The sequence below is a fragment of the Phyllostomus hastatus genome, unplaced genomic scaffold, assembly GCF_019186645.2.
Source record: "Phyllostomus hastatus isolate PE091 unplaced genomic scaffold, TTU_PhHast_1.1 phas_contig_210, whole genome shotgun sequence".
Classification (NCBI taxonomy): domain Eukaryota; kingdom Metazoa; phylum Chordata; class Mammalia; order Chiroptera; family Phyllostomidae; genus Phyllostomus; species Phyllostomus hastatus.
The window spans coordinates 35,472,639-35,494,852 of NW_025333737.1; the positions used below are offsets into that span (position 1 = coordinate 35,472,639).

A 22,214-nucleotide genomic window follows, 5' to 3' on the forward strand; every position below is an offset into this window, starting at 1 on the left:
CCGAGAAGTTGGGGCTCTCCTGCGCCCCGTAGCGGGGACCTTGCTGGCGGGGGCTGTGCAGCCCCAGACGGGGGTCCCGGGGCGGGGGGCGGGAGCGCGGGCCGGAGGGGCGGGGCCTGGGGGCTGCGAGGGGCGGGGCCTGGGGCGGGGGTCGGAGCGCGGGGGCGAGCGCCGGGCGCCGTCTGTTTCCCGGGCAGCCGCGCGGACATGGACGTGTTCCAGAAGGTGGAGAAGATCGGAGAGGGCACCTACGGGGTGGTCTATAAGGCCAAGAACAAGGAGACGGGCCAGCTCGTGGCCCTCAAGAAGATCAGGCTGGATCTGTGAGTGCTGGGCCGGCCCCTGAGACGCCCCGGCCGCCCCGTCCACCTTCCTTCTCAGGGTGTCACGTTCAGCTCGTGTGCCGAACGCTGCCCAGTTACACGCGGGTGGCCGCACAGGTCACCGGTCCTCCCGCCACCCAGGCCCCGCCTTGGGCCCCCGGTGGGGGTCAGTGTGCTCCGAAGGAGCCCAGTGCTGAGGGATGGGCCGTCCTGAGGGGATACGGAGCACGGGCGACTCCTCCCGGGGCAAAAGCACCCTCCTTGGCTTCCCGCCTCCACTGCTGTGTCCTCCCTTCCCGCAGGGAGACGGAGGGGGTCCCAAGCACCGCCATCAGGGAGATCTCCCTGCTCAAAGAGCTTAAGCACCCCAACATCGTCAGGTGAGGGGGGGAAGGAGGCGGGGAAGCTGGGCCTGCCCCAGGTGCCCCGGGAGCCGCATCCTGACCCGCGTCCCCGGCCAGGCTGCTGGACGTGGTGCACAACGAGAAGAAGCTGTATCTGGTCTTTGAGTTCCTGAGCCAGGACCTGAAGAAGTTCATGGACTCCACCCCGGTCTCTGAGCTGCCCCTGCACTTGGTCAAGGTACCGAGGGGAACGCAGCGCAGGGAGGACGCCCCGCGGCCGGCCTGTCCTCCAGCCCTGCTCACCCGGCCCCTCTCCCGCTGGCTGTTGCAGAGTTACCTCTTCCAGCTGCTGCAGGGGGTGAGCTTCTGCCACTCACACCGGGTCATCCACCGGGACCTGAAGCCCCAGAACCTGCTCATCAACGAGCTGGGCGCCATCAAGCTGGCTGACTTCGGACTGGCCCGGGCCTTCGGGGTGCCCCTGCGCACCTACACCCACGAGGTGCCATGGGACCGAGGGGAAAGCAGGGTAGCTGAGGCGGAGTCGCCCGTGTCCTCAGCTGCCCCAAGTGATGCGTCTCCTCATCCCCACAGGTGGTGACGCTCTGGTATCGCGCCCCCGAGATCCTCTTGGGCAGCAAGTTCTACTCGACAGCCGTCGACATCTGGAGCATCGGTTGCATCTTTGCAGAGATGGTGGGGGGCAGGGTCCTGCTGGGGTACGGCGGGGGTGGGGGTGGGGCTCTGATTCCCCTGTTGGAGGGGGATTAAGGGGCTGGCTGAAGGACGGAGGAGTGGGGCCTGAGTCCCGAAAGGCTGGGATTCTTCGCATAGCCTTGGGATGGGTCTCGGAGGTGCCTCCCCGGTCTGGCCTCTCATCTGGAATTGGATTCCCAGCGATGGGGGGGGGGGGGTCCCCACACACCTCCTCCTCTTCCCTGCCCCAGATGACCTGCAAAGCTCTGTTTCCTGGCGACTCTGAGATCGACCAGCTCTTTCGCATCTTCCGGACCCTGGGGACGCCCAGTGAAGCCATGTGGCCCGGAGTCACTCAGCTGCCCGACTATAAGGGCAGCTTCCCCAAGTGGACCAAGAAGGGGCTGGAGGACGTCGTGCCCAATCTGGAGCCGGAGGGCCAGGACCTGCTCATGGTAGGTCCAGGCAGGCGGCCAGGCCAGGGCAAGAGGGGCCACCTGGCTCCCGCTGCTGCCGCTCCCACCAGGAGCACCCCTTTTGTGAGCCGGTGTCTCATGTCACCCCGACTCCTTCCGAGTCCAGGCTGGTCTCTCTTCTGACCGCTGCGCACAGCCTGTCCTGGCGCCTGCTGGTGGCTCCGCCTGGAGACCTCGCCCGCCATAAGTCCCATGTTCACCCTCCCTGTTAAACCATCTGCTCCAGTTAGCCCTGTGCTGTGACTCTTGCCCTTTTTCCCTAAGTTGCTGTGTGTTTGGGGTAATTTCCCCTGCGGTCATTATTACCCCATCTTCCTGCAAGCTTGTCCAGGCGGGGACCACAGCTGCCCCCGCGTCAGTATTCCCCACAGCACCTCCCACGGTGGTCGCTCCCCCACAAGGCCAGTCCCGGCCCCCTGGGCCCCCGCCGCAGTCCTTGCTCTCACCCCTCCTGTCGCCCCGCCTTGGTCCCTTGGGCTGGCCCGGACCAGGGTGCCCCCAAAGACTCAGAGACACGTTTCTCCCTTTGATCCGGTGTTGATCGGAGGACGGCTGGGCAGTGTGTTCACCTTCGGGCTGCGCGCCCGGCTTTCCAGCCGTCTGTGTGTGTTTGCCAGCCCGGCCAGCAGGGCGGCACAGACTCCCGAGCAAGGCTTTCAGGAGGTGGGGGGGTCCCTCCACAGCCTGGCTGGGAACCCACCCACAGATGTGCTCCCTGGCCGGTTTGGCCCCTGCCCAGGGAAGCATCTGTCTCGACTCGAGGTTGGCCGGGGCCTGGAAACCTCGGTGAGGAGGGGAGGGACTGACCCGGCCTCGGGAGCCTGCAGCGCCCCCCCCCCCCCCCCCGTGACTCAGCAGGGCTGGGCCGGAGCTGAGCCCCGGTCTCCACGTCCCAGCAGCACCCAGAACTGGCCCCTGAGCTGGGGGGCGGCGGCTTTGTGCAGCTCTGGGCCCGAGGCCAGCAGTCTGGGGTTCGGGGGCCCCAGACGGGGTTCACCTGGGACTGTACTTCCTCTCCCTACGCTGGCCACACCGGGGCCTCCACACCTCCTTCCTCTTCCTCCTTCCTTCACAGCAACTGCTGCGGTACGACCCCAGCCAGCGGATCTCGGCCAAGGGCGCCCTCGCGCATCCGTACTTCGTGTCCGCCAAGACCCCCCGGGCCCCCCACCAGTGCGCGCTGGAGCATTTGTGCCGCTGAGCGCGTGTGAGGCCACCACCCTCGAGCCTCCCCGCAGCTGCTGCCCCGGCCGCCTGCTCACCAGCTGTCCAAGAAAGGAAACGTCTAGGGAGAGAGCAGAGCTCTAAGGAGTTTGGCCTCAGCCACCAGGGAGCTGAGTTTGGGTTAGTCCTGCTGACAAGTTAGCGAGTTGCTGTGTTGTTCGTGGGGTTCGACCGTGCCGGTTCAAGATGGGGGTACAGAAGCTCTGGGTACGAGGGGCATGTTAGAGGCGGGGTCTCCTGGCACTGGGGCAACCGCTGGAGGATGGAGGAGAACGCCACCCAGCAGAGCCCTACTCTGCGGGAAAGGGTGCCCCCTGCTGGCCTCGTTGGGTTTAAAATGTTTTGGAGAAGAGTTGATTTCCAGTTGGAGTCCTCAGTTGAAAGAGAGGGGACGTTTCCCTGTTTCCAGGAGAGGTGGGGGTGCGTGTCGCTGTTCTGGGTAGTTGTCAGCTAGGACACGCTCACGTTTGTTTGTCTCAGGCCTTAAGAACAGGAAATAAAAGTGATGCATTGAGTTTTCCCGTGGTGTTCTGTCGGGGGCACGCCAGGGACTCGCCGTCCTCCATCCCCTTCCATGACTGGCCAGCACGTCCCCTCTCCCTGAATCAAAGGGGCCTCACCCTCGGAGAGCCCCCGGTTCCCATGGGGCCCAGGGGGCACGCTCAGTCCCCACCCGGGCAGTGGTGTCCCTGGTGCTCGTGCCCCAGACAAATTCACTCCACATCAGCGGTCCCCAGTGGGTGTGGTTGGGGGGGCAGGGGGTGGAGGGGGCAGAGGGCGGGACAGGAGGTGAGCTCGGGCGCTATGCATCGCTTGGTCACTTGCTCCCTCCTGCTGCTCGCCTTCTGCTGTGGGGCTGGGGACCCCCGCTGTGCACCCCCAACAGTGAACGACAGGTGGGAGAATGCGTTTATTGGAAGTGCTGGGCTGGGGGGGGGAACAGATCTGCTGGTCTCTGGGTGGTCTGGGGATAGACCCGACTCCACAGTTAGGGGAGGGACCCGACACCATGCATGCTGAGTGACAGGACAGGGATCAGACGGCGGAAGACCCACGCCCCGGACTGGGCCGCTCTGGGGTGAGGGGTGCATGCCTCCTACCCCCACCCCTCACGTGGGGGGCTCCTGGGACTCCTCGGCCCCCTCAGCGCAGCGCGCGCGGCACGGTGGGGGAGGCCGAGCGGAAGCAGCGGTAGCCCTCCAGCGCAGCCGGGAGGAGCAGCAGGCCGCTCAGCGGGTCTCTCCGGCAGCGTGCCATGGCCTCCTTGTAGCTCAGCCGCTCCTTGGAGATGGGGTCTGTCAGCTCCTTCTCGTAGCTGGACTCGTCCCGCAGGAGCTGGGCCAGCTCCTCGCTGATCATCCCGGAGAGCACGGCCTGCGGGATGGGGATGCGGCCCGTCCTCTTGGGGTCGATGAGCCCGCCGGTCAGGTGCTGCACCAGCAGGTGCGGGAGCACGCTCTCCCGGGGCATCCAGCCCTTCTGCACGGCCTCGCCCACCGACAGCCTCTTCCTGGTGACGGGGTCCTCGATGCCGGTGAAGGCCTTCTGGGCGTTGAGCAGCCTCTGCGTGGAGGTGTTCTCGATCAGGCCCCTCTCCATGGCCTTGTGCACGGAGTAGCGCTCCCGGCTGAGGAGGTCCACGATGCCGCCCGTGGCCGCCTGGGCCTCCAGCAGCTTCTGCCCGGTGATGGGGTCCAGCATGTTCTTGGCCATGGCCGTCTTGATGGTGCACTTGTTGTCTGTGGTCGTGTCGTAGACGCCGGCGATGGGGAAGCTGTCGTCGCCGAGCCCCAGGGGGAAGCCGGGGGAGAAGAAACAGGTGTGCTTCTGGGCGGCCGGGGAGACAGCCGGGGACTTGGAGATGATGGAGCCGATGGAGAGCGAGGAGCAGGGCTTGGTCTCCCCGGCCACGAGCAGGGCGAACTCGGAGATGGACAGCTGGCCCTCCTTGTAGAGATGGTACTCCTCCTTGGAGATGCGGCGGCAGCGCAGGGCGGCCTCGATGGAGTACTGCTTCCCGCTCTTGCGGTCCAGGAGCACCGACTCCTCCCCGCAGGGGCCCGAGGTGGTGACCTCCTCCCAGTCGCACTCGAGCTCCTGCAGCTGGAGGTACTGGGCTCGATCGATGACGCCCCTCTTGTAGGCCTCGTACGGGGACATGTCCTTCCCCGTGTCGGGCTCCAGGATGGAGATCTTGGTGGAGAGGTTGGTCTCCCGCGTCTGGGTCTCCTGGTTGAGCTCCTCCCGGCTCACCTTGGTGTGCAGATCCCGGAGGGTCCTCTCCTTCTTGTGGATCTGGTCCTTCTCCTGGAGGATGGCCACCTTGAGCTGCGAGAGCTCCTGGCCCTGCTGGGTGGCCTTGTTCCGCTCGCTCTCCGTCTTCTGGCTGAGCAGCTTCACCTCCTCCTGCAGCTGCAGCACCTTCTGCTGCTTCTGCCTCTCCAGCTCCCGCAGGTCCTGCTGCAGCTGCCTGCACTCCTGGCTGGCCTGGTTCCGGGCCTTCTGGAGCTCGGCCTCCTCCCGGGTCCAGGTCCTGCTCAGCGCTTCGGCCTTGTCGATCCGCTCCCGGAGGCGCTGCGCCTCCTCCTCGCGGCCCTTGCGGCCCGCGCGCTCCCGGCTGAGCATCTCCCACAGCCGGGACCGCTCGCCCTCCAGCACGCGGTCCTTCTCCACCCTGATCACTTCCTTGTAGATGGTCTTCTCCTGCGATTTGGTTTGCTGGAGGATGTCGATCTGCACCTGCAGGTTCTTGCACTCGCGATGCAGCTCCGTCACCCGGGCCTTCTCCCGGTCCAGGTCCTGCCGCAGGGCCTCCGTGGACTTCTCCAGCTCCGGGTCCTTCTCCGTCTTGACCACCTCCTCCATGATGATCTTCTCCTGCACCGCAGGGGGCCGCTTCTCCAGCTCCTGGATTCGCAAGGTCAGCCGCCGCAGCTCCTTCTCCACGGCCAGCTTCTTGTCGCGGTCCTCCTGGAAGCTGAGCAGGCCCTCCTTCTCCTCCACGCTGGCCAGCAGCTGCTGCACCTCCCGCTCCAGCTGCCGCCGCTGGCCCACCTCCTCGTCCAGGCTCCGGCTCAGCCGCCCGTGCTCCTCGTGGAGCTTCGGGTCCTTCTGGGTGACCACCACCTCCCGCACCACCACCTTCTCCTCGGGCCGCCGCCTCTCCAGCAGCAGGTACTTGTTCTGCAGCTCGTAGACCTCGCCCTCGGTGGCCCGCCGCTTCTGGGTCGCCTCCCGCACCTCCTGGCGGAGCCGCTCGGCCTCCTTCTCCAGGACTGGGTCCTTCTCGTGGCGCACCACCTCCTTGCTCACCGTCTTGGTCTCCACCTTGGACCGCTCTCGCCTCCACTCGTCGCGCTCCCCCTGCAGCCGGATGCGCTGCTCCTGGGCCCGCCCGCCGGTGTTGACCAGCTCGTTGAGCTGGGCCTTCAGGCGGTCGATCTCCCTCAGCACCTCCGGGTTCCTCTCGTGCTTGACCACCTCCTGCGTCACCTCCTTGTACTCCACCACGGGCTTCTGGGCCCTCAGGACCGCCAGGTCGGGCAGCAGCCTCTCCACCTCCTCCTCCACGCCGCTCCTCTTGGCGGCCGTCCTCTGCAGCTCGGCCCTGAGCCGCGCGATCTCGCGCTCGGTCTCCGGGTCCACCTGGAAGGTCTCGTGCACACGCTCCTGCAGCTCCACCTTGGGCTTCTGCTTCTCCGCCGCGCTGTGCTTGTCCCGCAGCTCCTGCAGCTCCTTGGCCAGCGTCGCGTTCTTACTCCGCTCCCCTTCCAGGAGGCTCCGCAGCCTGGACGCCTCCTTGAGGAGGCCCGGGTCCTGCTCCACCTTCTTCGCCTCCTTCACGATCACCTTGGGCTGCACGGTGCTGATCTCCCGCTCCAGGTCCCGGATGCGCGCCTGCAGCCGGGCCACGGCTTCGTCCGCCCGCTGCCTCTGCGCGGTGTCCTCCTCGATCTGCAGCCGCAGGGCCCGGGCGGCCTTGACCATTTCCAGGTCCTTCTCCACCTTGACCACTTCCTTCACCACAACCCTCTCCTTCACGTCCGCCTCCTTTCGCTCCAGGGCCAGCAGCTCCTTCTTCAGCTGCTCCAGCCGGGCCGTGACGGCGGTGTTCTCCCCCCGCAGGTGCTGGAGCTCGCTGCTGAGCCGGGCCGCCTGGCTGTCCAGGCCGGGGTCCTTCTCTATCTGGGTCACCTCCTTGGTCAGCAGATGGGGCTGCATGGCCTTCCTCTGGCTCTCCAGCTGGACGACCTTCTGGGCCGCCGCCTCCAGCTCTGCCTGCAGGCTGGCCCGCTTCCTGCCCTCGTCCTCCACCTGGGACTTCACCCTGGACAGGCTGCTCTCCAGCTGGGGGTCCCGGTAAAACTCCACCACTTCCTTCTCCTCCAGCCTCTCCACGGGCCGCTGGGTCCTCAGCCGCAGCAGCTGGTTCCTCTGCTCCTCCAGCTCGCGCTGCACCTGGGCCACCCGTTGTCTCTCCTCCTCCAGCTGGGACTTCAGGGCCTCTGACTCCCTTCCTGCTGGGGCGGGGCTCTCAGACCCCTGCTGTGCACTGTGGGTCGCCCGGATGTCCTCACTGAGCTCCTTCTGCGGAGGGAGAGGGAGAAGGGCGGAGTACTGGGGAGGAGAAGAAGCAAAGGAGCCCCATTCCTCCTCCCACTCGAGACCAGAGACACCCCCTGCTTCCTGAGACCCCTCCCAGTAGGTTTTGGGAGTTGGAGCTGAGGACCTGAGACGCTGGGGTACAGGATTTTGAGAGGACCCTTGAGTCCCACGATGTTAGGATGCAAGACAGGGCTCAGGCCGAGTTTGCACAGAAACGTACAAATAGGACAGGTGTGGCCTTCCAACCTGTCCCCCTTCCCCTTCCATTCGGGCTCCCCAAAATGGGCCCACGCCCCTCTGGGGGATGCTGGAGTAGTCCTCTGGGCAGGACAAGCTGGCAAGTCCCTTGGTCAGCCACCAAGAGTCACGGAGAGCCTCCGGCTCCCAGTCTCCCGGGGAGGACGACCCCTGGGTCCTAAGGCAGAAGGCTCTGAGGGGTCGCCCCCCCCAGGGGACTGACTGCCCAGTGGCTAAGCCGTGGACTCCCTGAGTGGCGTCTCCAGGATCTTACTCTGAGATGGAGACCGGCCTCTGAGGGCCGCTGGGGAGGGCGAGCAGGGGGAGGCAGAACCCCGGGGCTGCGGGTGGTGGGGCAGGGAAAGGCAGACGGCCCCCTCCGCCATGGGGCTGGCTGCCTTGTGCGCGAACGGAGGGGGCACCCCTCCCCCCCACCATACCTTCTCCAGCAGCTTCCTGGCAAACTCCAGTTGGCGCAGCTGCTGCTGGTGCACAGCCACAGCCTTGGTGTAGGCTTCCGTCAGCTGCTGCTCCTGGAGAGGCCAGAGGGGGGTGCGCAGGACGCCACGGTCAGCTCCCGCCTCAGAGGCCCCAGAGCCGGTGCCTCACCGGGTCCCGTCTCACCTGGGCCTGGATGCTCTCCTGCAGGGGAGCCACTCGGGGTCTCTTGGGGGCTGGCCCTGCCTGGGTGGGCTCCAGGGAGCAGCGGTAGGTGTCTGCCTGCAGCTCGTAGTCCTGAGCGGGGAGGAAAGGATGGCAGGCTGGTCGGTGGTCGGTGAGGGAGAGCAGGGACTCACAGGGGCAGGGAGGGAGGGCGGACGGGTGACGAGGGACCCGCCGAAGGAGACGGCTCACCTGGAGGGCCTCCTGCAGGTCCTGGGCGACGCGGGACACCGTGGCCCTGTCCCGCTCCCGGCCCTCGATCTCCTGCAGCAGCCTCTGCGTGGGGCAGGCGAGAGTCGGGGGTCGGGCTAACACTGCTCACCACTCACCGGGGCCTCCGGGGCCCCAGGCGGGGGCAGGGAGGGTTCGATGGGAAGCTGCCCCTTGACCCATCACGGCCTCGGCTTGGGACATGTCACCCTCGCTACCTGGCCACCCTGTCTACTCCGCGGGCCTCGGCTGAGACATTGACTCCCTCCGGGCTGCTTGCCCTGACCCCACACGCATCCTGCCATGGGCTCCCACGGCCCTCCAGCTCCTCCTCCAAGCGCTTGGCAGCATCATGGCCCATGACACGCCCGTCTCCCACCAGCCTGAGCCGCCCGAGGGCCCAGACCCTGGTTCAGGGCCAGTGCGTCGTGGGGGCCTGGCAGGTCCGAGGACGCGGGTGCAGGAGGAGTTGGAACACCGCGAGCATGGAGCCCGCTGCCCAGGGCAGACCAGACAGCGCCGGCCTAGCCGGTTTGTGGAGCCTTGTGGGTGTGGAGTCGGTCGTCTGAGCTGTAAGGCCTTTTAGCACACTGGCCACTAGGGGGCCACAGGCGCCCAGGCGGCTCTCCCTGGGGGAGGGGCTGCCAGGGAGGGGGGTGTGGCCTGACCTGCCCGCAGGTCGCTTGCATCCCCAGCCCCTCCTCACCTTCTGGGCCTGCAGCTTGTAGGCGATCTGGCTGGGCCCGTCGCTGGGCCGCAGCTGGTTGGGGGGCAGGTGCTCCAGCCAGGAGCTCAGGTTGTCCCTGCAGTTCTTAAACTGCTGGTAGGTGAGGCCGGCGTCCTGCAGCACCTTCTCCCTGTACCGCAAGGACGAGGCCCGCAGCAGGGGTGAGAGCTGCCCTCTGGGGACAGCGAGGGGGCGCACAGGGGAGACTGTGGGCGCCTCCCTCGCTGGGAGAGGTCAGCAGGCCTGAGTGACGCCCATGCTGACCCCCTAACTCTGGCCTGGTGCTGGGGCTGGGCATTCCTAGATGGACCTGACACCTGACGTCTCTGCCCGGCCCCACCCTGGGGGAGGGGTGGGTGCTGCTCTTATCCCATTTCAGAGGTGAGGTCACCAGTCCAAGGTCGCACAGCTCGCCGCCAGCAGCAGCTGCTGTGCACGGTGGGGGCGGGCCCCGAGCCCCGACGGCCCAGCCACTCACCTCAGGTCCAGCTGGTCCCCCACGGCGTGGTAGCGGTCAGTGAGGGCCCGCACCCGGCGCTGCTGGCCGGGCAGGTCCTGGCAGAACTCGTGGAAGTTGTTCTGCAGCGCGCTGCACGCATGCTCCGTGGCCTTCAGCCCGCGGTGCAGCCCCAGCACGCAGGCCTGCTGCTCCAGCAGCTCCCGCCGCTGGCGCTGCGGGGGGAGGGAGGGGGAACCGCGAGAGGGATCCCCATGGTTACGTGAGGCGCGTGTGGAGCCCCACCTGCCCCCGAACGCTTGTTCCGGCTGCGGCCCCTTCTGCCAGCAGGCCTCCTGGCCCTCACCTGCAGCTCGCCAACCCTCTCCTGCAGGGCGCCCGGGCCGGCGGGGATGGGGGCCTCCTGCGCCAGCGTGGACTCGAAGCCTCGGATGACCCTTTCCGCGTCCTCGATCTGCCGCTCCAGCTCCAGGGCAGCCTTGGCTCTGCCGCAGGGGAGGCCGGGGGAGTTCGAGGGTCAGCCACCCCCTTGGCCCCACCCCTGCTGCCCCGCCCCTCCCTGCCCCACCCCCAGAGCACTCACTTCTCCCCGTAGAGGTTGCAGAGAACCTGCACGTCGCTGTACTTGTTCTTGACGTTGTCGAGGGCCACGGGCAGGTGCAGGGCAGCCGGGCCCACAGGCCGCGCCGACAGGAACGCCTCGCACTCCTTCTGGGCTGCCTCCTTCTCCGCTCCCAGGCTCTGCAGCTGCTGGGCTGTGCCCTGGGGTGGGGCAGGGGGCGGCGATCTGAGTTCTGGGCAGGTGGGTTTCGCCCAGCCCTCCTGCCGGGTCAGCCCCTAACTCCACCCACGAGCCTGAGAGCGGCGTGGGCATGTGCTCGGGCCCAGGCTGGAGACCTGGGACCGGCCAGGTCCTGTGACTCCCTGTGTGGGTGACGTTGGGCAGGTGGGCCTCTCTGGCCCTCAGTCTCCTCATCTAGGAGGGGTTGCTGGGAGGTTGAGATGCCCCCTCCCCCGCCCCTGTGTGTGTCAGGAGCTCAGCAGTGCCAGGCACATGGTTGCACACCATGGTCTTCGTGTCTCTGTCCTGTTCACAAACCTCCCGTCGCCTGCCCCCTTGCTGATGGCCAGGCAGCAAAGCCCTCACCCAGTCCACCCGGGGTTTGGTTCATTCTTTCATCAGTTTCTCATTTGCATGTTCCGTGAGTCACAGGGCCCGACACTGTGCCGTACCTGCCCCTTGCAGTTTAAGTGGGATTCTCTCCCGTGGCCCCCCAACATCCCTGATGTGGCCCAGGCTGTGACTTCCACGCCCACGGATCTGTGTGGGGACTGCCTGGGCAGTGTGACCAGTGCCGTGGCTCAGGTCCAAGACCCTGACCCCAGCAGACCCAGAGCGTCCCCGGGGGGTCAGCAGAGGCCCTTGTGGAGGCAGCACCGGGCATAACACCTCCTTTGGTCCTGCCTCCTCTCTGGCCCCTTGGGCAGCGACCACGAGTCGCCCTAGCAAAGCGCCCTGCGGGCTCACCTCCGCCCCGGAGCAGGCTCCCGGACCCAGCCTGCGGTGCCCCAGGCCGTCCTCCCCCCAACCCCAGGGGCCCTCCTGCCCGGCCGCCCTCTGACCGGCTGAAATGCCGCTTCCCAGTACCAACCACTGACTGCGCATTGAAAGCCACAAGTGGCGCCACGTGTGAACGACAGGACTCCGGTTTTTAAAGAACCAAACCCAATCAACGCATTTCAGTAGACCCCAGGTTGGAAGGCGAGCACCCAAACGGCTACCCCACCCGCACTCCCAGGAGGAGGAAGGGGCCCTTCATCGTTAGCACCTTGGGGTGCCTTGGGTCACAACCCTGCCTCCCCACCCCCACCCTGCACTCTCCACCCCCACCCCCACCTCCCGGGAGAAACCACCCCGAGGATGCTCCAGGCTTTCTCGCTGCCCTCGCTGCCTCCCACGCCTGGGTGCGGGTCGCAGGGCCTTTACTTTGGGCCCTGCCCCTCTAGAACCTTCCCGGGCCTTATTACACGTGATCCACTAGACAGCCGGATGAGCTGGGTATTGTTGTAGCTGTTTTCAGGGACGAGGAAGCCCGGGCCCAGAGAGGTGACGTGGGTTGCCCAAGGTCACAGAGCAGAGGGGCCCGGACAGGACCCTGTCTGTGCTCCCGCCTGCGTGAGCCCCGGACTGTGCCTTCCTCTCATCGGCCCCGGGCCCCTGCAGCCGTCCCCACACTCACAACCAGCCTAGTTCACGCACCCCCAGCAGGGGCCGCCCCTCATCCCAGCTGCCTGGCCCACCCACCTTGTGGCTTTGTATGCGGCCTTCCAGGTCCTCCAGGGGCGCGGCGCGGCTCAGTGGGGCCCGGGCCCGGGCCAGCACCTGCTTCTCTATCTGCCCCAGGTCCCTGTCCAGCCGGGTCATCTGTGTCAGGAGCTGCTGGGCCTGCAGGTCGGCTGTGGCCGAGCCGGCCGGAGCTGGGGGCACAGGGTGCCTGTGAGGGCCCAGGGCGGAGGCTCCCATGTGGGGCAGGGTGGCAAGGGGCTGGGAGGGGCCTAACGGAGCGGGGGCAGCCCTGGGCACCTGCCACCCAGGAGATGGAATCCCCAGAGCAGATGGCCCTAACCCAGGGCCACCTGTGCCCATCACAGCCCCTCAGCAGCGGCCAAAGAAGGAGTCCACTCCGTCCATCCCAGCGAGCACGCCCCCACGCCCCGGCCAGCCCCGGGTACCCTGCTGGCCAGGCCGAAAGGGCTCTGCAGCACTGGCCCTCAGGCGGCTCTGGACTGCGGTGAGTTTCTGCCTCAGGGCCTGCAGCTCCGAGGCCAGCCTGGAGGGAGGAGAAGATCAGGGAAGGACATCCCTCCCTCCTTCCCCTCCCCACTGCCCACACACACACCAGTCCAGGCAAAGGCTGGCCATGTCTTAGCGCCCCCAGGGCCTGCGTGGGCCGGCAGCCCGTCCCCGGCCCTGGACGCCCCCAGGCAGACTCACTTGGACGCCCTGGTTACGGCTTCGCGGTCTGGAGCCGGGATGCAGAAGCAGGTGGCCGGGGCGCGCTTGGTTTCCCCGCCCGGGCCCTGCACGACCCAGGTGTGTGGGTCCATGTTGTCCACCAGTGTGTACCGCTCACCCCGCAGCAGCTGCACCTGGGGGGTGGGGTGAGAGGCTCGAGAGTAGGCCCAGGGGCAGGGGCCAGAGAAGGGACCAAGGCCAAGATGGGGTGGGGGCTGGGGACAGGGACAGGTAGGGGGTGAGGAGGTGGGGCAGGGGCAGGGGCAGGGACAGGGACGGGCCCAGGGCAGGGCAGGGCTTGGAGGGGACTGGGGCAGTGGGGGCAGGGCAGAGGGGGCTGAGCCTGTACTTCTCCCGTGTCCCAGTCACAAAGGCTGTCCACGTGCACAGGCTGCTGGGGCAGCGTCCTGCGTTGGGGCAGAGGGGCCACCTCCTGGCTCCGCCGCTGCAGGTCCTTGATAGTCTTCTCGGCCACTGCCAGCTTTTTCTCCTCTGCCTGTGAGGTCCCAGGCAGCGGGGGCTCAGGCCTGGCTGGCCCTGTACCCTGCCCCGCCCCCCACAAATAGAGCCAGGGGTCTGGCCTTCATGAGGATGGCCTCTCGGTCAGCAAGGTGCAAGGAGCCCCTCCCTGGGGGCCTGGGGGCCTGGGATCTGCTGGGTGGGCTGGGGGGGGCCATCGCCCAGGCCTCCCGAGTGGGAGCTGCAGGGGCTCTGAGCAACCCTGGAGGTCTTGTTACAGGTGAGGAAACGGAGGTCCGGGGCGGGGAAGAGCTTGCTGGTAACACCGCAGCCGCCTCCTCCTACAGTGACCCCTCCTCCGGCCCTGCTTCTCAGGCCAGGGCTCCAGCAGGACCAGGCATCTGGGAGGGTGAGGCCCAGACACTCGGGCAAGCCCCATTCCCAGGAGGGAGGTGCCGGGGACCAGGCGGGGCCTTCTCACCTCCAGCTGTAGAAGCAGCTCCGTGGGGGCGCCAGGGGTCCCCCCAGGGGCAGGGCCATACTGGGTATCCAGGGCGGCATTGAGCTTTGCCAGGGTCTGGCTGACGGCGTCGGCCTCTCCCTGGAACTGAGGTCAGCGGGTGGTCAAGCGCAGAGCCCAGGGCACGCCCCTCCCCCGCCCGCCAACCCAGCCAACCAGCTAAAAGCAAACCGGCTCAACCCAAACTGCCACTTGTCCCCACGCTGCCAGCCTTTCTCCCCAGGCAGGGGGGCCTGGGGGAGGGGGCGCTCTGCTGGTGGGCCTGCCCGGTTCCGTGGACTGGGTTTCCCCCCGGGCCACAAACACCCTGGGGGCGCCTTTCCTGCACGGGTGCAGGGGGCCCCTCTGCTGCCTCCCGTGCCCGGCGGGCTGGGAGCCGGGCTGGGAGCGGGACGGACAAGCCGGGGGTGTGCTTTAGACAAACACCCCGCGGCCGCGTGGCACTACGGAATTTGTGCCGATGGGCGCGATAGGACTCCGTGGTTACACAGAAAAAGAAAAAGGAAGAAAAAAACGCCTTGGCTTTTGTCTCTCTCAAAGTGGATGAAATGTTTTGGGTGAAAATGACCAAAAAAAGTTTTCTAAGGAGGTAGTTTAGGCTTTTTTTTTTTTTTCTTAATTTCCCCCCATCGCCGCGACCCCACGGGCAGGCTGTATGTTCTGTGTGCATGTCCGTGATTTATGCGTGGAAAGCACGGCACTTTTTTTCACTCATAAGGACCAACTTTCACTCCCTCGGGAGTGACTCCTCCCTGCCGAGAATGTCGGCGTGACACTAGTTTCCCTCTGGGACCTGGCCAAAGAGACACACCTCTGTCGTTCTTGTGAGGTGCCTCATCTCCCACAAGGCGAGTGTGTTCCAGCGGGGGCCCTGGTGGCCACGCCCCCGGCTCCGCCCACCCCAGCAGCCCGCTGGCTCACCCAGCGGTAATCCTCGACGTGCTGCAGGTGGCTCTCCTGGCAGATGCACAGGTTCAGGAAGTTCTGCCACTCCATCTTGAGGGCCTCCTGGTGGACCTGGGGACAACGGCATGCAGCCCTCGAACCCTGGTCCGTGCACCCATCCTCTGTCCCCGGCCTGGGCCATGTCTCCCTCCGCCTGTCCCCAGCCAGCCTCCCCGGGAAGCCCTCGGTCCAGGGAGCAGGGGCCCGGAGGCCTGGGCACCTGGATGGGCCCCACGGCCGGGTGGCCGAGCTCCACCATGCGCTCCCCATCGTCCTCCAGCTGGTTCACGCACTGCTCCTGGCTCAGCAGCTCCTGCTCCTTGAAGTGCTGGGGGGTGGGGACAGGAGCCGGGGCGGAGAGTGGGGAAGCAGGCAGTGAGGATGAGGACGCCGGCCCGCGTGCCCCCCACCCGTCCCACTCTCCACGCCCTGCTGACCTCGTACTCCCGCCGCACGCCCACGGGGTCCGCCATGAGGTCGCTCCAGTCCTGCTGCAGGATGCGCTGCTGCTCCTGGGCCAGGGCGCTCAGCTGGCGCGTGCAGCCCTGCAGGTGCGTGTACAGGCTGCCCAGGCTCTGCCCGCGCCACGACGCCGCTTTCTGCGCTCGGGGAGGGAAGGGGGAGCGAGAGGCACCATCAGGCTGCGCCCGGAAACCCAGGCCCTGCCAAGGGCTCAGGCAGCCGCGGGCCCTGCTCCCAGACCACCAGCCCGGCCCTTCCTCCCGCTCACCAGTAGGTCCCGGTATTGGCTCCGGATGGCGTTCGCGTCCTGCCTCAGCCGAGGGGGAGAAAATGCAGGCCCGGTGAGAGGCGGGTGTGGCGGGGATACCACCCCACGCCCGGGGCCAGCGGGGTCCCCTTTCTCAGTCCCTCGCCCCAGAGCGCCTGGCCCGGGGTCTGGCGGGAGGAAGGGGGCGGGGCCAGAGGCTGCCTGAGGCTCCGGCCCCGCCCCCTGGTGAGCACGGGGACCTGCGTGCCGCAGGCTCACCCACCGGCCCCACGAGGCTCCGCAGCTGCTGCCCGTAGGAGTCGATCTCCTTCTGCAGGATGTTGTGCTCGGCGATCTGCTGCTCCAGCTCCGCCATGCCCGGCCCGTACTGGCCCTCCCGGATCTGCTTCTGCAGAAGGGCCGGCCACTCAGCTCCGCCCCGTGTCCCGGAGCGGGAGCCCTCCCCCGCCCTCCCCACTCCCCAGCAGCCGGAGTGGAGCTGCTGCTCTTGCGGGCGGAGGATGGACGAGCCAGGAGAGTACCCTGGGTGAGTGGCAGCTCGCCCCTGGGGACATGCCACTCTCCAGGGGCCCTCGCTGAGGCCTCGGCATCACCATGACTGCAGTCCCTGAATGCCGCTGCTCCCTGGGGTTTGGGTCTCAGCCTCTGAAAAATCTCCTGCCCTGCTGTCTCCTGGCCCCCGGCTCGGCGCCGCCTGCCTGCACACCTCCAGCCGTGCTCCGGGAGCCGGGGCTGGTGTGGCCCTGCGTGCGGCCTCTCCACTGCCCCTTTGTGGCACCCTTCGGTGTGGCATCAAAGCACCGTTCCTCACTCAGGGCGAGGGTTCAGAGCCCCGGGGGTCTGGTCCTGCCTGCCTGCCCGCCCAGGGAACCCCACCGCCTACCCTGCCCCAGGCTTCCTCTGGCAGGTGCCTCAGTGTCCTCTCCTCCCCACTTCACCCCAACACAGCCAAGCCTTTCCACGTCCCCGAGGCCTCTGAGCCTCCCCTTGCAGGAAGCCTTCCCTGACTGCGCTGTCTCCTCGCTCTCCCCTTCCCAGCGCCCCTGACCCCCTCTGCAGGGCCACGCGTGCTGTGGGGCCCCTGGTGACTCCGTGTGGCTCGGATTGTTTCTGGGTGTGGCGTCCAAAGTTCCCGGAGGTGTCCCCAGAATTGGGGCTGGCCCCTGACCTGTTTCTGCTCCAGCACCCGCGCCCAGTCGACCCTGGGCCCCACGTTCGGAGGCAGCACCACTGTCTCGTACAGGGCGCGGTACTCGGCGCACTCCTGGGTCACCCGCTCGTGCAGCTGCTTGATGCTGCGGGGAGATGGCGGGCAGGTCAGGGCTGCGCCTGAGCGGGGAGGGGGGTGCTCCTCCAGGGAGGGGGGACCCCTGCCATCTCCGTCCTGGACCCCGAGCCCCTGCCACCGCTCCACTCACTCCTTCTCGATCTCTTCGGCCTGCGGGTGCTTGAGCCGCCGGGCCTTGTCCACGTCCAGGAAGAGGTCCTTCAGCAAAACCTCGGCCTCCTTCAGGTTCCGCCCAACCTCCTGCCGGTGCTGCAGGGCCTGGCTCTGCTCGCTGTGCAGCCGGTCCTGCGGGTGGCGGGGACGGCATCCTGGGTGCCTGCCGCTGCCCGAGCCCCATGGGGGGCCCCGGGGGGCTGCACTGGCCCACGCCACGGCCCACGCTGCCGGAGGGGCAGCCCCAGGGCATCTGTGGGGTGAGCTCAAGGACACAGCGGGGCCTGGGCCCCCTCTCCAGCCCCTAGGACCCCCCAAATTAGAAGCTCAGCAGAGCCCTGGCTGGCGTAGCTCAGTGTATTGAGCGTGGGCTGCGAACCAAAGTGTCGCAGGTTCGATTTCCAGCCAGGGTACATTCCTGGGTTGCAGGCCATGACCCCTAGCAACCACACATTGGTGTTTCTCTCTGTCTCTTCCTCCCTTCCCTCTCTAAAAATAAATAAATAAAATCTTTAAAAAAAAAAAGAAGCTCAGCAGAGAAGTGCTGAGCCCTCTTTTCCATTGTGTTTGGGGAGTGGCCAGTGAGGAGCAAAGGTCGTCTGTCTCATCGTCACTGTGACCAGTGGACATGTCAAGGCATGACAGTGGGCCCCCCACATCCCCACCCTGCTCTCTGCCTCCGAGGCCCCACCTGCTGCAGCCTCTTCTGGGTCTCCAAGATGTCCCTCTCCACCTGGTCGGCGTTGGCCTGCATGCGGGTGATGAGCAGGGCCAGCTCCTGGGTGGCAGCTCTGTTGGGGGGTGGGGACAGAGGGCAGTGTGGTTGGGAGAAGTCCCTCTGTTCCCTCTGGGCAGAGGTCTGCCCACCCACCTGGGGTCCCCTTCCCCCCCAGCTCCGGCCCGCCCTGCAGCCAGGCTGACGGCCCTGGAGGGCAGAGTCTAAGCCCCAGGGGGCTCTGGCCTCCCTGCAGGAGGCTGAGCTATGCTCAGGGCGGCCTGGGCGGAGGCGGGGCGGGGTGAGCGCTGCACCGATCAGGGGTTGGAAAGCGAGGGTCCCAGGTGTGTGTGGCTGCGGCGCAGGCTGACCTCACTGTCCTGGCAGTGAGCTCCCGGCTCCACCCAGCTCCCCGCCTGGAGGGCCAGCAGCCCAGGGGATGAATCACAGCTGAGCTGCTAACACCCGAGACAGGGTGGCTGGGCCTTGGGGAGGGGCCGCGGAACTGGCTGGGGGCCGGGGAGCAGCAGCACATGCCCCCCAAATTCCTCCCGGCCCAGCCCTGTCTCGCCCTGCCCCCTACCACCCCAGGCTTTTTGCCTGTGTCCAGGCTCCAACCAGAAGAGCCACGTAGCATTGGGGCATGGGGGTGCCAACAGATCTCCAGGCCACCCCAGCATTTTCCGGATTTGGAGGTTCCGAGCCCAAATCGGGACCTGACCTGCTCCAGGTCACGTGACCAGGAGCCTGAACCGGGTCCCCAGGGTTCTTTTCCACGAGCTCAGCCCGCAGCCTCGACGGGGCGCCGGCTGTGTGCGTGCAATTGCTCCCTGGGGCCCAGAGGGCCCAGGAGACCTAACAAAAGGAAGAGAGGCCCAAGCCGCAGCAGCACGGCGCCCCGTGAGGCCGCAGCAGCCTTGGGGCAGGGGAGCCCTCCCAGAGCCGGGCCCCGCGGGCACAGGGCTGGTGCCGCAGGGACCGGCTGACAGAACTCCGGCCAGACGGCGTGGGTCTGACCCTTCTCCCTCATCCCTGCCCTGTGGCCTCGGGCAAGTTCCTCGACCCCTTTGTGCCCGAGTGTCCCCACTTGCAAAGTGGGGCTTGAGTAACATCTGGCCCGGGTCAGTGGGGCTCAGTTGCTTGGGGCATCGTCCCATAAACCGAAAGGTCGCGGGGTCAATTCCCAGTCGGCACACGCCTAGGTTGCAGGTTCGGTCCCGGCTGGGGCGTGTACAAGGGGCAATGTCTCTCACCTCCGTGTTTCTCTCCCTCCCTCCCACCCTTCCCCTCTGTCTGAAATCGAGGAGCATGTCCTTGAGTGAGGATAAAAAAAAACTTTTTTAAGGAGTATCTGCCTCACCGAGGTAACAGAACTAACCCGTCCGAAGCATCATCCAGTGCAGAGCCTGGGCGGTGTCAGCACCCAGGAAGTGTTAGTTTTCTTTTAAAAACTTGTACTTATTGATTGATTTTGGAGAGAGAGGAAGGGAGAGAGGAAAAGAAACTTCGACTTTTTTGTTCCACTGCTGATGCATTCATTCATTGACTGATCCTTGTCTGTGCCCTGACCAGGACCAATCGCTCCGCCCCGGCGTGTCAGAGACGACACCCCAACCCACCGAGCCCCCCACCCCCGGGCGGGGCTTCGGTGTTAGTTCGTGTTCCACTCGGCCGTGAGTGCCGTGAGGGCGGGACCTGTCGGCTCCGTGTGCGGGGGCATCCCCGGCGCCCAGGATAGAGAGTCTTGGCACACGCAGCAGCGTGCAATAAATACACGTTGAACAAGTGCATCACACGTGAGGGGAAGGAGGGGTGCTCTCCGGGGGGCTGTGGCCAGAGCACAGGGCCACATGGACAGCGACGCCGGCCAGGGGAGCACTGCCCAGGCGGCTGCTTGGGGGAGGTGAGCGTGGGGCCCCGGGCCCCGGGGGTGGGGGGGGCACGCCCCGCCAGGACAGGTCGCTCCAGAGACGGTCTTCAAGCACCGTCTTTCCTGTCTGCCCGGAGTCCGCCCGGGAGCCCAGGCCCCGATCTCTATCAGGGTAATGGCTCTCTGTCTCTACTGTCACTCCCACACTCGGGACCCCGGGGGAGCGGCCGCCTGAGCCGGCAGAGGGGGCTGGAGGCCAGGGAGCAGGAGCAGCGCCCGCTGGGCGCGGGGCTCTGGGGAGGCGGGCGGGGCCCCGCAGGGAGCTGGGTGAGCCAAGGAGGCTCTGAGGGGGTCTGGGGCCTGGAGGCCCTTTCCCTTTCCACACCCCCGCCCCCACAGTAAAGGAATCACCCCAATTCTGACAAGACTGTCAAGGCCAAATGAATAATAAAAGAAAGAAAAAGAATAACAAAACAAAAACAAATTCTGAAGGCCTGTGGTGTGAGCTTCTGGGGACAGCACCCCCCAACCCCCACCAGCTCCCAGCTTCTCTGGCCTCGGGCCTTCTGCCCACCCGTGCCCGGGTCCCCAGGGTCAACCCAGCCCAAGCAGAGCCTTGAACAGGAGCCAGGAGCTCCCGTCTCCCACCTCCCAGCAGCAAGCCAGCTGCTCGGGCCCCTAGGGCTGTCCTGCAGACTCCTGCCTTAACTCCCGGCCCCAGCTCCTCCCAACCCCCCCCCCCCACCCCGGTGCAGGAGCCCCAGGCCATCCCTGGCCTCCCGCCAGGACTGGGACAGGCGCAGAGTCCGCCCCCAGGCCCTTCTGCCTCAGGACACCGAATGCCGGCACGGGGCTGGCCCTGGGCTCCGGCTGCACCTCCAGATGGCTGGAGCCTCTGGGCCTGGCACCAACCAACCCCCGGCCCCATCCCCGGTCCCACTCACCGGCTGGGCTTGCTGGGGGAGCCCTTGCCCGGAGACCCTTTGGGGGACCCCTTCCCCTGGGTGCCTTTGCTCAGCCCCTTAAACATGGTGGTAAAGGCAGGCGCTGGCTCGGGCTGGACTTGGCGGGCAGCGGCGTGTGTCCTGGCTGGCTGGCGGCTCGGCTGGGCTCTGGCGAGGCGGGGCGGCTGGGAACCGGGAGGAAAGGCAGTTTCTGGGAGGCCCCTCTCTGCAGGTGAGGCCTGGCAGCTGCGCATGCACCCGCACTCGCCCACACTCACGCCCGCTCCTGCACAACCAGTTTGGGAGGAAAGGGCCGCGCCAGAGGGCGGGGCGCCCGAGCCCGCCCGACTCCCAGGGAAGGTCTGGACGGGTCACACCCACAGGCTCGGAGGGAGCCAGCAGCTGTCACACCCAGCGGCGGAAGCGGCTGGGCTCAGGAGGCACCAGGGTCCAGACAGACGGACAAACAGAGGCCCGCCTGCACGTGTGGGCTCGGGGACGGACGCCCGGCCTCAGGGCTTGAGATCGGGCTCATACACCCCTCCAGCCAGCGCAGCGGCGGGGCCATCAGGCGTGCCCCCCGCCCCACCCCCGCCCGGTCCCACTATTGCTCTCCCCCTGCGGCGGGGGGCGGGGTGGGGGCCCAGGCTCCCCTCTCACCACCAGGGCGCCCAGGTCTCTGCTCCGTGCTCCCCTCTGATGGGATGGGAAGCCAGGAACATCCACCCCAGGCGACTGGCAAAAGGTCCATTTTCAAAGGGAGACCCCCCCCCCAAGCTGGCTCCTCAGAGTCTGACCCGGCGGTGCTGCCACCTTCCTGGCTGGCTCGGCGCCCCACCTGTTCGTGACTCCGCGGCCAGGTGCAACAGGACGCGCAGACTGGGACCCTCAGAAGAGCCAGGCCAGCCCCGGGGGGCAGGAACTCCTCCAGCTCCCCCCACGCACCCCCAGAGTTAGTCTTCAGGCGCTGGGAACCCAGCCCCTGGGTTCCCGCTGTCTCGAACCCAGCCCGCTGTCTCGAGGTTTCCTGCCTCTTTGACTGGGTTCTGGAAGTGGCCCCTGGTGGCTTTTCTCAGGTCAGACGGAGTGGCTGACCGAGGTGCCAGTTTGTGGGACTTTCCTTCACATTGAGCCCCAGAGAGGCCACCCTGACAGCTGCCCTGGGTCTGCAGGAGGCAGTGCCCCGCACCCCAGGCCACTGGCCCAGCGCAACCAGCCCGTGGTCCACCGTTGGGGTGAGGGGGGCTTGAGGGGGCAGGAGGAGCGGCGCATCGCACCTGGTCTGGGGTGCTGGGACACCCTGGCGGGACTTGCTGAGGACAGAGAGCATGTGAGAGGGGAGAAAGGTCCCCTGCAGGCTGGGGGACCAGAGACAGAGGCCTGAGACTGGCCACAGGCCCCAGTGGGACAGGAAAGGCCTGGGTCCCTTTCGGCTGCTTGTCATGGGTGAGCCGATGAATTGGCCCCTCCCCCCAGGGGAAAGGGAGTCACCCACCCCACAGTGGGGGGTAGGGCCGGTGGGGGTGGGGGTGGGCAGCAGGAAGGCGCAGGGTCTCTGCCCTCTGCTCCCACCAGCCGCGGAGGAGGGAGGGGAGGTGGGGCCCAGAGGCCA

The 22,214-nt window shown here is 67.0% G+C and overlaps 2 protein-coding genes across 2 annotated transcripts; one reads left to right on the forward strand and one right to left on the reverse strand.

Moving 5' to 3' along the window:
• The first annotated feature begins 203 nt into the window (after nucleotides 1-203).
• Nucleotides 204-3,577, forward strand: CDK3 (cyclin dependent kinase 3). The gene is made up of 7 exons (XM_045835648.1): nucleotides 204-323; nucleotides 626-703; nucleotides 785-905; nucleotides 999-1,169; nucleotides 1,262-1,363; nucleotides 1,615-1,818; nucleotides 2,915-3,577. Exons 1-7 carry the CDS (start codon nucleotides 208-210, stop codon nucleotides 3,038-3,040), a joined length of 918 nt encoding a protein of 305 aa, XP_045691604.1. The 5' UTR covers nucleotides 204-207; the 3' UTR covers nucleotides 3,041-3,577.
• A 383-nt stretch (nucleotides 3,578-3,960) lies between these two features.
• Nucleotides 3,961-20,881, reverse strand: EVPL (envoplakin). The gene is made up of 22 exons (XM_045836555.1): nucleotides 20,603-20,881; nucleotides 17,765-17,864; nucleotides 17,051-17,205; nucleotides 16,801-16,927; nucleotides 15,895-16,020; nucleotides 15,633-15,671; nucleotides 15,340-15,501; nucleotides 15,123-15,230; nucleotides 14,879-14,974; nucleotides 13,919-14,044; nucleotides 13,328-13,474; nucleotides 12,958-13,112; nucleotides 12,696-12,793; nucleotides 12,268-12,440; nucleotides 10,546-10,724; nucleotides 10,309-10,447; nucleotides 9,984-10,177; nucleotides 9,485-9,635; nucleotides 8,761-8,844; nucleotides 8,530-8,640; nucleotides 8,346-8,438; nucleotides 3,961-7,650 (listed from the first exon to the last, which is right to left on the reverse strand). Exons 1-22 carry the CDS (start codon nucleotides 20,854-20,856, stop codon nucleotides 4,207-4,209), a joined length of 6,261 nt encoding a protein of 2,086 aa, XP_045692511.1. The 5' UTR covers nucleotides 20,857-20,881; the 3' UTR covers nucleotides 3,961-4,206.
• Nucleotides 20,882-22,214: the final 1,333 nt, after the last annotated feature.